The 13,710-nt window shown below is 42.4% G+C and overlaps 1 protein-coding gene across 1 annotated transcript in view; it reads right to left on the bottom strand.

Annotated features, from left to right (window-relative positions):
- LOC115778485 (ephrin type-B receptor 1-like) overlaps positions 1–13,710 on the bottom strand; it is a 121,332-nt gene that overhangs the window by 36,407 nt on the left and 71,215 nt on the right. Inside the window, exons 10-11 of the mRNA XM_030726524.1 lie at positions 2,530–2,695; positions 2,037–2,142 (exon numbers count right to left, since the gene is read on the bottom strand). Of these exons, the coding sequence (XP_030582384.1) occupies positions 2,037–2,142; positions 2,530–2,695 (272 nt within the window). The remainder of the gene's footprint in view (positions 1–2,036; positions 2,143–2,529; positions 2,696–13,710) is intronic.

Raw genomic sequence — 13,710 nt, 5'->3', positions numbered from 1 at the left:
GAAATGTGTATGACTGTGTGAAAGCTACAGTGCTATTAAAATTGGGGGGACAGATGTAACATGCACACTGGACAACAGCGCCCATCCACACCATCCCCCCAAGGCCCTCAATGTATAAGATGTAGATAAAATTGAGGAACAGGCAGCAGTGAACAAATAAGTGGAGCCACTTCAGCAACTCCACCCACTAGCCACGGTGTGATACACCTGCCCCCCCAAGGCCCTATGTGTACTATGATGTGTTGTGAGCTGTACAGTGTAATTAGATTAAGGTTAATCTTGTTTGTTGATTTTATATATATTTATATTCTTTTCTTAATAGTGTGAATTATTATATTTTTACTTATATTTATAATAACTGCGGCTGCTGTTACACCCAAATTTCCCCTCTGTGGGACAATAAAGGCTGTTTCTTCTTCTTCTTCTTAAAAAAAAAAAAAAAAAAAAAGGGGGGGGGGGGGACATCATGCAATGCAGTGAGCAGAGTCAGGGAATTGGCCCCACTTATTGCGGCACCCACCAGCTCCCCCCCCAAGACCCTACATGTGTGTTGTGTTGTTGATTGAGTAGGAGCAGGGGAAGGGCCAGGATACATATGACCGGGAGTACATGGCTTAATTTCAATCAAAGTTCAAAAGATATAACACCACACAAAAATCAAAGACTGAAAAAGCCAAAAACAGATCAGCCTATTACGTCCTTTTCTTCTTATATCCATCAGTAATCATCTGCACACCCCCTTTATTCAAACAAGCTGAAATGCCTACATTTTAACAAACTAACGATGTCATGCAGAATAATATAACACTCAGAAGCACCAAAGTGGTACTTTTGCTACATTGCTTTAACTACTTTTTAGTAGTCTAGCACATTTACAGCAGGTGTTTGTCATGGTGAAGAGAGATTTACCGGTCCATCTACATTCTAACTCTCACCCGTGGTCATGAGATCTGGGTAATAGCTGAAAGCGTAAGATCCCAGGATAGATTCAAAATCCACTGGAGAGATATACATCTCATCTGGCCTGGGAATGCATCGGGATCCCCCAGGACAAACTGGGAAGTGTTGGTGGGGAGAAGGAATACCCTATTAGCCTACTGCCACTGCAACCTGACTTCAGGTAAGTGGAAGGTAATGGATGGCTGGACGAACATTTTAGTCAGATTTTTCATGCAGGACTTTCATTTGTCTTTTTTTTTCCAAAGTTCACATTAACAACAACACACCAAAATGCTGCTTTTATTATTTTCAAATTACAGGAGGAATACCAGCTGCGGCTACGCTCCACACAAAATGCTCCCAAGGGCTTACATTAGCTGGTTTACGCTTAAATAATGGTAACTCGCACTGTGAGCTAGCTGCTGCTCATATGGTTGATAGCCTTCCATTTTTAGCATTTTAGCTGAAATATAACAATGCATGTGCAGCAGTTCTTTTATACATTGGTAAACATAGGGGTTATGTTAAAATACATTTATTTGATTGATATTTTGGGGTATCAGATACAGGTATTTGTTTTGCTGTAACAGTAAACAGACAGCAAGTGCCAGAAAAGAGAGCAGGGGATTAGCAAACTGGGTGAGGGATTCAGTTGATGAGGGTATTTTTGCCCATGCGATGTGTGCCACAGCCAACTGCCCACGAACGTTTATCGTGGAATAAAAGTACATTGTTCAAAGTCCACTTGCTACTTTTAAAATGCATCTCACAGTTTCCCTCAGCTAATCAATTTGCTCAGTGGTCATTAAACAGTGTAACTGTGCTACTGAAGTGCCACTTTATCCACATGATGGCAAATACTGTCAGATTTGGTTGAAAGCTCCAATAAAAAAAAAAAAAAACTAGACCTGGTGAGATTTTTCTGTCAAACACAAATGGCTGCACCACTGTGAATGTTTTCAGACAGTTCGTGTTCGAAATCTGAGCAACTCTGACAAGTGAAAGTAATTTATATGATAGGACACATGTCTACCATGTCTACCTGTTTGGACACTGCAGTGACAGACTTGTAAGCGGGTGTGTCTGCTGTGCATTACCTGGTACAGATGATGGCGATAGCGACCAATGATACAATACACACTCCTCCTACTAAAGAGCCTGCGATCAGGGAGAGCTGCTGTCCGAGCTCTGACTTATATTCATCTGTGGAACACACATACACACACAGTCCAACACACAAATTAAGAAAGAAAATATTATGTTTCATATTCCTCATATGTTTCAGACTCTTACATACACACAACTGAGCATTTCTGGAAGGGAAAATATACAACTGACAGTTTTTCTCCCTCTAATACACAGAAAATATCATTTACAAGGCTCATTTTATATGACTGCAAGCGCTCTCTCTCACACAAGCAGAAAGAGAGAAAGTAAGGGAGAATTTAATTACTTCACAGCCAGATTTTCACTCTTGTGCAACCCTCTCACATTCCCTCTCTCAGCCCTGCACTCACTTTCCTCTCCTCCATAAAACCCACACCCACACAAACACCTCCACACACTCCAGCTAACCACCCACCCACTTACCGTCGGTGAGAGTTTGGAAGAGCATCTCTTTGCTGTAGGCTCCGTAGCCAGCTACAGTGCGGGCCCTCACCTGGACCACGTAGCCGGTTCCAGGTCTCAGACCCTCCAGAACCACATTAGGTGTTTCGCTTAGGACCACCGAACTGTTCAGCACTGATGACTGTAACTGAGGAAGAGGAACAGAGATATATTTAAGCAGTACCCCAGACAGACTCTCAGTAACAGACAAAGGGAGACAGACTCACTTCAGCACTTGGGCAGCGTAAAACAAATTTAAAGCCAAACTGAGAAATTGGTAAAAGAGCCTTTTGCCAGTCTTTATCACATTGCCCTATTCCAAATAACAAAAATAAATGTCTACAGTTACATCCAGTGGTACATTATATAGTCATGGAGATCGTTTGGGTTATTTGTCCATATTCAGATATCTGTGTTTTCATTTAATATGGGGCTTAAACAGAAAATGACATTAAAAATACATATGTATGTCCAAAAACATGGTTTCAATAACTCTGAATAATCCGCAGGCCTCACTATGAGCACCACTCATCAGACTGTTGTTTTAGGCAAGATTTTTGCTGTGAAATAATGCCCTATTTTAATGTTTATAGCCGTAACAGCACAACTTTATTTAGTCGTGTTTCACTGCGGTTGGATTGGATTTTCAAAATAAGCTCACACCACAACTTTGACACACGGAACTAAAACTAAACAGGATGGCAAAACGAGCACCTAGTTTGTGATTTGGGTGAAAAAACCCTTAAAGACAATCAAATACCATAATGAAAAAAAAACCAAACACACAGTGTTTTACTATAATTCAAGTTTGGACACCTCTGACCAGAGCCTGCAATACTGACAGACGTGGTGAGAAGGTTTTTGAGATTCATGAGATTGGTCGATGATATCCTACAGTGCTGTGAAAAGTAATTGCCCCCTAAACCTAATAACTGGTTGTGCCACGCTTGGAAGCAAGAACTGCAATCAAGTGTTTGTGATAACTGACAATGAGTCTTTCACATCGCTGTGGAGGAATGTTGGCCCACTCTTTTTTGCAGAATTGCTTTAATTTAGCTAAATTAGAGGGTTTTCGAGCATGAACAGCCTGTTTAAGGTTGAACCAGATTTAAGTCCGGACTTTGACTAGGTCACTCCAAACCCTTCATATAATTATTTATTTATTTGAGCCATTCAGAGGTGGACTTGCTGGTGTGTTTACTGCATAACCCAAGTACACTTGAACTTCGGGGCATGAACTGATGGACGGACATTTTCCTTCAGGATTTTCTGGTAGAGAGCAGAAATCATGGTTCCATCAATTCTTGCAAGTCGTCCTGAAGCAGCAAAGCAGCCCCAGATCATCACACTACCACCAGCATGTTTGACTGCTGGTATGATGTTCTTTTTATAAAATGTTGCTTTAGTTTTACACCAGATATAACGGGTCTCAAACCTTTCAAAAAGTTCAGCTTTTGTCTCATCAGTTCACAGAAAATTTTCCCAAAAATCTTGGGGGATCATCAAGTTGTTTTTTAGCGAATGTGAGCCGAGCCTTTGTGTTCTTTTTGTCAGCAATGGTTACAGTATCTCTTTGGAGTTCTCCCATGGATGCCCTTTTTGCCAAGTCTTTCTCTTAGTGTTGAATCATGAATTCTGACCTTAGTAAAATTTAACTCAGCTTTCCAAAAATGTGGTTAATCCCAGTTAATTCATGATTTAACAAGGGGAGCAATTACTTTTTCACAAAGGGCCAGGTAGATTTGGATATATTTTTCCCTTAATACATGAAATCATCTTTTAAAAACTGCCTATTGCATTTACCCGGGTTATCTTTGTCTAATATTAAAATGTGTTTGATGATCTAAAACATTTAAGTGCAACAAATATACAAAAAAACCCCTAAGAAATCAAGAAGGGGGCAAAGACTGTATATGGGCCACCAGCTAAGCTCATCGCCTCATTGAGAAACCAAATCAGTACATTTTCACCTGTAAAGCACAAGTGGCACCACAGCATGGTGCCTCCTTCCTTTGTGTCTCTCTAGAGTTGAGAGTTGTACACAGACATAGATGGAGACTCATCAGTATTATTAGCAAAGGAAGCAGCGTCAAAAACTAAGTTCAATAGCTAGAACCACCTTTAGAAGCATTAACCTTAAGTAATCATTTTCTGTACGACTTTCTCGTCTCTCACATCATTGTGAGAGGCTTTTATAGAGGTGCTCACACTCGCTGCTGTTCAGTTAATCAAGTGCATTTGATTACCAGCACCTGGCAGCCACTTACCCTCTCAATTCCTATGGAAGCAGTAAGAGAGCACTTTGTTTTTCACACACTGCTTCTGTGTTTTGCCTTAGTTTTTGTTAAAAAATAATAATAATAATAATGAGACAGTGCCATGTTTTGCAGTTCATCTGAGGTTGTATTTACCTAATTTAAAGACGTGGTATGTATCAGATATTTTTTTTTTTTTACATACTAACATATAAAACCTTACAACTTAAATTGAGGGTACCGTCTCATTATCATGACTGTACACATCAGCAGTTGCTTGTTGATGGACAGATTGAAAATTTGAACATATTCCATTATTGCATCTGTAACCACAACCAACAATCATGTCACAGCAAAGCGAGCGATGATTGAAGAAACACCTCTGAGCATACACCCCTGTTTTACAATAAAAGACTAAGATTGGAAAACTGTTTTTTTGGACTCTTGCAGTTAAAGTAGTGTGCAACAGATATAGATTCAACAAGTGCATTCTCTCTTTAAGACCAAAAAGGTAAGAAACAACCATTCTGCACGGTATGCAGTCCTATTCAAAATAAAGAACTACAGCTGCTGCTTTTGTTTTTGTTGTATTGGTATTTTTAAATGGATTACACCACATGATTTGTGAGGCTTTATATGATTCAAAATGGGCAGGCGGCATTCAAAATATAGCAGCAGACTGAGTGTGTGCTAAATTAATGTAATGATTGTGCCCAGGAAACAGATTCCACACATCAGAAACGGTACATGAGCTTAACCTTCCCTTCCCCCATCAGTCTGTGATACTAAACTGTAATGAGAGTAAAAGGTCAAAGGTGTCCTAGTCTCTCTGGATAACTAAATCCTCACAGGATCTTCTCAGACATTAAAGGTTCCTGTGGCACAGTTGCAATCATTTCTGTATTTTCCAACACAGTGTTAAGAAATCAGAAATTTAAGGTTTTTAGCTGGTGCTGTTCTTAACCATGGGATTTCTGTAGCCAGAAATTAGAGAAATGACACTTAAAAGTGGTAAATGTACAGAAATACTGTCATTTTATCCCATTAGCTGTGGAACTACTTTGCAGTCATCCCCACAAATAACAATCACAATAGTATGTGGCGATCTTGATTCACTGCTTCTGTAGAGAGAGATGAAAAAAAAAAAACCCAAAGATCTATTTTTCCATGTTTATTCCAATGATAAGGCGTATTCTTAAAACCTTTCCACTTAAGAGCAAATGTTGACAGCTGCTCTTGCATTGGACTAATTTAATTACAAAAAATGCTATTCAAACCCACTTTTCTTTAACATTTCTGAACCTCCAGTTTGTGCCTCATACTACATTACCTCATCTCAAATATCTTCCAGTCACTTTTTCACCCCTTTTACCCCCCCCCCCCCCCCCCCCCCCCCCAACCCATTCATTCCCACATTCCCTGCATATATATACTTCTGTCACAATCCAATTAATTAGCTATTACCCACAGAGACAGGTGAGAATTTGGTCTTCACCCCTTCCATTTCTTCTTCTGGAGTGAATTAGAGATGAGCCCTATCAGGCCACTCCAATAAACCAAAGACCACCACCTTTTACTCCTATCTTTCTCTGTCTGCCTTCTAGGCTTCCTGTCTTCAGCCGGTTTCTTTCAGATAAAAAAAAAAAAAAGCTTTACTGCAGTTAATTTGAAACGGTCCAGAGAGAATGACAGATATAATGTGGTGATGGCATGAAAGTAGAGGGAGGGAAGCATGCAATGAGGATGAAGGGTGGTAGGATGGAGGGGTCAAAGGCAGAGCACGGAAGAGAGGAAGAGAGATGATGGCGGTGTTGAACAGGACAGTCCAGGAGGGAAAAGAGTAGGAAGAAAATGAGGAAAAGACAGGAGATAAAGAGTGAGGGTTATCGGAAGAGGGAATGGGTGAAAGGGGGTTAAAGATGATTGTTTCCATTACAGTAATTTTTCATAACCAACATCCATTCCCCTCTCATCAGTCCCCTGTGCTGCTGTAAGGGTCTGTTTACTTTTGCTGTTGATGAGACTTCACATAGTATTTATGATCCTCATTCTTGCACACCTATGTCATCTTGATATACTTCACTTTGCTGAGCCCTGATTTCTCTTAGCAATATATATAAAAGACAGACTCCACTAATCATACTCTCATAATTAGGACATAACACAAGGACAAGTGTTAAAAGCTGGGAGAGAATATGTTATATTTGGAAGTGGCCAGAGAAATGGGGTATTGTGTCGGGGGGGGTGAGGTTTGAATTTGGAGGTGTATGTGGGTGGGAGGGAGGATGAGGGTGGCTCTGTGTTTGCCAGAATGAAGAGGTTAGGGGGCAGCCCATCTGGGAAGGCCTGGTAGCCAGAGATAAGTAATGGGGGAAAATCCAACCTTCTTGTGCCATATCAAATCTACTACATTAAAACCTCATTATCTATAGAGTGGGAGTGGAAAAGGATGGGGTGGGGGTGGGGTGGGGTGTAGTAGATGGAGGAAAGGAAGGTGGAGAAATAACAAAAACTGCCAGAGCAGGAGGTAGAGTACAGCTGTCTGGTAAGAAAAACCTGTCCTCTCTCTACAGGCTTATCAAACCACTCTCCGAGGACATCTTCACTTTCAAATATGTGCTAAAATTAGTCTTTATGTGGTCGACTGCCCCATAGTGTGAAATGCGGCATCTGAATCGGCTTCCGTGTTAAATGATATTGAAGTAAAAGCAGCAGCAAATAAGGCTGACTTAGAGTAAAGTTGCTGTCATGATTTTGACTAACTAAGGGTTTTATCTGTGACTGTCAGACTCCTGCTGCAGTACATCTCTCAGTGAGAGCACTACTTCTCACCGTGTCCTCAGCTCACTCTAATTGCCCTCTGAGAGGCAGATTCTCAACCTCCTCTTCTCTTTCCATTCTCCATCTTTTTCCTGGAACTCTGCTGATACAAAACTATGGGAAGAAGAGGAGCAGAGTGTGCTCCATATGGAGACAGAGCTACTGTGTTTGTGTGTGTGTGTGTGTGTGTGTGTGTGTGTGTGTGTGTGTGTGTGTGTGTGTGTGTGTGTGTGTGTGTGTGTGTGTGTGTGTGTGTGTGTGTGTGTGTGTGTGAGATATACACTATATATAAAAGTTTTAGGCATGAAAAGTAAAATGAAGATGCTTTGGGAAAATGGGCATGGTTGTGCACATGCACAACTTTACAGATTGTTGTCTACATGTAGTAGCTGTGTACTGTCACCAGGGAGCAGTGTCAAAAAATATGCAGAACAACAGGTTTGTAGGCTACTCTTGATCGTGCTGACCAAAGTTGTAATATTATTGTCTACTGCAGTCTTTTTCTGCGCTTTTCATGTGTGCTTTATTGATCTTTGATGATGTCACACTCCCCCTTTCCTGTTTAAGCCCACTGTTGAATCCAACTTTCAGCCTATGTATAGCATCATCGACATCTACGTGCTCTTGGTTGTTTTCTTGCTGCATGCAAGCAAGTCTGCGTAGGCTGCATAGCATAATCCTTTACTCTGTGTAACCAAACACCTACACAAACAGAAACACACACACACACACACGCAGTACCGTGAATCCCGCTCTAAACAACCATGTGGTTCTGTGCTTCTGGATAATGTTTGAAATACAACGAGTCCTACCCTGGGGAAACATTAAACATTTTATGTTTGAGCAATTGATGAAATGAAAATGATACAAATGCTCTTCACTAATCAGAGATTAGTCACCATCACTGAGCTTTGGACTTACATTAAAGACGGGAGATGCTGGCTCTGCATGAGTCTCAAATTAAAGTTGTATAAAAATTAGTGAGATTACAAGACAGTAGTGGGACCTACTATGATGTATGGTTTGGAGCCAGTGGCACTGACAGAAAGATGGGAGGTGGAGCTGGAGTTTGCAGAGTTTCTAAGGTTTTCATTGGGAGTGATCAGGAAGGACAAGATTAGAAATGAGTAGATCAGAGGGGCAGCTAAGGTTGAGCAGGTTTGGAGACAAAGTTAGAGAGACAAGGCTGAGATGGTTTGGACATGTGCAGAGGACGGACGGGGATATATTGGACAGATGATGTTGATTATAGAGCTGCCAGGGAGGAGGAAAAGAGGAAGACCACAGAGGAGGATGAAGAAGAAGAAGAAGAAGAAGAAGAAGAAACAGCCTTTATTGTCCCACAGAGGGGAAATTTGGGTGTAACAGCAGCCGCAGTTATTATAAATATAAGTAAAAATATAATAATTCACACTAAGAAAAGAATATAAATATATATAAAATCAACAAACAATATTAACCTTAATACTACTAATAATAACACTATATACAATGTACATGATGTGCCTGTGTGTTGAACCTTAACAGGCCGGACTATTTACAGTATATTATATATTATCCTACATTGTGTAGGTTATTGTGGTTTTTGTTGGGAGCAGTGATGATTATAAAGTCTTACAGCTGCTGGGAGGAAGGATCTACGGTAACGCTCCTTTGTGCATTTAGGATGCAGCAGTCTGTCACTGAAGGAGCTCTCCAGCTCAGCAACAGTTTCATGCATGGGATGGGAGACCTTGTCCATCAGTGATGTTATTTTGGTCAGAGTCCTTCTGTCTCCCACCACCTGCACTGAGTCGAGAGGACATCCTAGGACAGAGCTGGCTTTCCTGATGAGCTTGTCTATCTTCTTCCTCTCAGCTGTAGATAAGCTGCTGCTCCAACATACTGCTGCATAGAAGATGGCTGATGCCACCACAGAGTCATAGAAGGTCTTCAGGAGTGTCCCCTGCACTCCAAAAGACCTCAGCCTTCTCAGCAGGTAGAGTCTGCTCTGACCCTTCCTGTAGAGCGCATCAGTGTTATGAGTCCAGTCCAGTTTATTGTTTAGGTGAACACCCAGGTACTTATAAGAGTCCACTATCTCAATGTCCACTCCCTGGATGTTCACCGGTGTCCGTGTGGTGGGTCTGCGCCTGCGGAAATCCACCACCAGCTCCTTGGTTTTAGCGGCGTTGATCAGGAGGTGGTTCCGCTGGCACCAGTCCACAAAGTCCTGAGTCCACTGTCTGTACTCTGAGTCATCCTCACCTGTGATGAGGCCAACTATGGCAGAGTCGTCAGAGAACTTCTGCAGATGGCAGCGTGGGGAGTTGATGGAGAAGTCTGCAGTGTAGAGGGTGAAGAGGAACGGTGCCAGCACAGTTCCCTGTGGGGCCCCCGTACTGCAGACCAGCCTGTCAGAGACACAGCCCTGTGTCCTCACATACTGTGGGCGGTCAGTGAGGTAGTCCAGTATCCACTCGGAGATGTGGTGGTCCACTCCTGACAGTTCCAGCTTGTCTCTCAGAAGTCCTGGCTGGATGGTGTTAAAAGCACTGGAGAAATCAAAGAACATGATCCTCACAGTGCTTCCAGGCTTCTCCAGGTGGGTCAGAGCTCGGTGCAGGAGGTAGATGATGGCGTCATCCACCCCGATGCCAGGCCGGTAGGCGAACTGCAGCGGGTCCAACGAAGACGACACCATGAGGCGTAGATGGTTGAGGACCAGCCTCTCGAGGGTCTTCATTAGATGCGATGTCAGGGCTACCGGCCTGTAGCTGCTAAGATCCTTTGGATGTTTGGTCTTTGGTACCGGTACCACACAGGAGGTCTTCCACAGTTGTGGTACTTTCCCCAGCTTCAAGCTCAGGTTGAACATGTATCCCATGATGCCACACAGCTGATCTGCGCAGCACCTCCGGAGCCTGGAGCTGATGCCGTCTGGACCAGCAGCCTTTCGCACCTTGATCTTACGTAGCTCCTTCCTCACATGATGAGCTGAGAGGGACAAGATGGAGGTGGGGGGTGGGGGTTGTGAGATGGAGTCCTCAGAAGTGAAGGAGGTGGGTGATGGCTGAGAGCTGAGAGGTGTGAGGTCCCAAGAAGAAGAAAGGTTGGCAGTCATTAAAGATGGTGGGGCTGACAGCAGGGGGGACTGGGCTGGGGGAGGGGTGGGTGGCTGGTCAAACCTGTTAAAGAACTGGTTCAGGTTGTTAACCCACTCTAAGTCTCCCACAATCCTAGGGCTTGGTTTGTGGCCTGAAATTGAGTTCAAACTCCTCCAAACCCCACTGATGTTGCTCTGCTGTAGCTGGTCCTCCATCTTCTTCCTGTAGATGTTTTTTCCATCCCTGATTTTCCTTCTCAGATCCTTCTGCACGGCTCTCAGCTCCTCCTTATTTCCTGATCTAAAGGCTCTCTTCTTCTCCTTCAGGAGAGCCTTTATTTCGGAGTTGATCCAGGGTTTGTTGTTTGAAAAACACCGTACCCTCCTGGTGGGCACAGTGTTTTCCACGCAGAAATTTATGTACTCAGTGATGCAGTCCGTGATGCTGTCGATGTCCTCCCCATGAGGGGCACAAAGCTCTTCCCACACAGTGGAGCTAAAGCAGATGTGAAGGAGGACATGCAGAGGGCTGGTATGACAGACCAGAATGCTAGGGATTTGGTGAGTTTTGCGGATGATCTGCTGTGGTGACCCTTAATGGGAGCAGCCAGAAGCAGAAAAAGCAGAAGACAAGATACAGACAAAAGTATGCTTCTGAAAAATACCATTGTACTGTTAATAAGGCATCAACCAGCATACATAAATTATTACCTGAATTCATTAAAAAGTTATAATACAATTAAATAGCATTTATAAAAAGCATCAAAAACACATGTTGGAAAGCAAACCTGGAAGTAATAAGTGCTCATTCCTAATTATGTAATGATAAACGGTTGTTTTAGCACCACATTAGAACTTTAAAGGCAATGACAGTGAAATAAAAATAAAAGGAAACAAACAAAAACACTTTCTCGATTGTCCTTGTGCAGCCCAGCAAAGTTATAAATAGATGTGACTATCCTGTGCTGGAAAATTGGAATCTCTGAGTAAGTTCTCTGAAGTCACGGACTTCAGGACTGCGCGCGATTGTTTTCATCAAAGAGAATAGATAAGAAAAACAGTTGACAAGAGTCCTGGGCATTTAAAGTTTGCACTTGTACTCACAGTTGAGAGCTTTGTGAGTTATGGAAGTACCGACTCGCTGACAGTATGTATTAAAAAGAAAAAAAATGAGCACCAGGAGAAGCAGTGGTATCCGAAAAAATGCCAAAAACTATTTTTCTTCAGATCTGCGCAAAGGACTGGAGGATGGTGGGGAATGAAATGTGAGCCGTGGCTGAGGAGGCAAGCGCTCTGTTTGGTGTATGTTACACAATTGCTTGTAGGTGCTTCACTCTTTGTTTTTAATCTGTCTGCAGCAAAAGTCTATCTGTTTTTGCAGCTGTTGGCTTGGCTTCAAAAAGGATGAGGACATTCTTATATTTACCTTTGGGTGATAGATATGGGAGTAATTTAACTCTGAGACTCAAAATGCATTGCTTCCCATTTGCTGAATTACAAAGGCAAGATATGCAGTAGCAATTTCCCTTTCTCTTCACAATTTTCTATCCTACAGCAACTTCTTTGATAGGAAAGCAATCAGGACCTGCATGTTTTACCACTGAATCAGAGGCTCACATTGGTGCCCCTGGTCTGACATTCTTTATTCAAGCTAGACTATGAAGTCTTTTGTTCCAGAGTCTCCTGCTTCATACAAATTAAGACGTCGTCCACTACAGGGCAGATGAAGGTGTCAGGCGTCAGGCAGCCTCATGGAGCCCACTGGTAGGAACTTTAAAAAACGCCCACTAAGGGATAAACTGGTGGTTCAGTGTTTCTGCTTTTAAGTGAATTGGTTAACAAGATCAAATGATCTTCCAGTGTTCTACATTACAAAAGGTGGAGTTATCAAAACATTCACATCGTGATCTCTGAGGTGTGTCCACAGAATGGAAATCTGATCACAAAGCTAGACGTATCTACAGTATATAAATAGAGAACATGGAGGTCCACATGGTTAGCACACATATGTCCAAATCCTAACAATTCATCCAACCCCAGTGCCTGCATGTGGTAAGACTCCTGCTCTTCTGGACACTGCGACCAAGCTCTACAAATCAGTGCTAAGGCACTACTGTGACTGCATTTAGTCAGTTCTCCTCCAAAGGTTTTGTTCGAGGAAGCAACAATGATCTTTTTTCATTTGCCTTCCATGGATTCATGACACCTCCTCCATGACAGCACAGACATTCCTGAAAGGGGGAGCAGTTTTCTAGCTGCCTTTTCCTGGAACATTTGCCCACAATTTGCCCTAATTTCCTTTGGGATCAATAAAGAATCCATCCATCCATCCATCCATCCATCCATCCATCCATCCATCCATCCATCATCCATCACTGGTCTTTATCCCAACCTTAACCTATGGTTGTAGCAACAAGAAGAAAGATTACAGACAATGAAGCAAAAACAGTTTCTTCTATTGGGTGGTCGAGTTTAAACTTTAGAAAAAAGGTACGAAGTTCCAGCAATCCTGAGGTGGAACAGAGTAGAGATGCTGCTCCGTTACATCAAAAAAGCTGAAGTACAGTAGATTTGACAAGGCTACCTTCAAGGTGCCTCCATTTGGAGATTTTCAGTTCATGTGCATCAGGTAAGAGACCCTGGGATAGGCTCAGACATTACGAAAGGATTATATGTATATCTAATGTGGGCTTGGAATGCCTCTGGAGACCTCAGGAGATGCTGGCAGATGTTACTAAGGAGAAGAATGCCTGGACCGACTTGACCTGGCCTAAAGGAATGATGGATGGACAATGTGGGCATACCTCTTGTGCAGGACATTTGGAACTGAGACTGAGAGTTTGTTTATTTTTACTCTTAACTCAGTGGGCCAGGATAGGGAAAAATAAAGAAAACTTCCAAAGAGTTCAGTTAATGGGCACAAGTGGTTATTCTCTGAGTACATTTCTGGCCTTTGCAAAAGAGGAACAAAAGGGGTAAAAGAAAGATACAAAAAAAGATTGT

The sequence above is a fragment of the Archocentrus centrarchus genome, chromosome 4 (genome assembly GCF_007364275.1).
Source record: "Archocentrus centrarchus isolate MPI-CPG fArcCen1 chromosome 4, fArcCen1, whole genome shotgun sequence".
In the NCBI taxonomy this organism is placed as follows: domain Eukaryota; kingdom Metazoa; phylum Chordata; class Actinopteri; order Cichliformes; family Cichlidae; genus Archocentrus; species Archocentrus centrarchus.
Note: the sequence above shows the minus strand (reverse complement) of the source record. Positions and strands in the feature narration are given on the sequence as shown.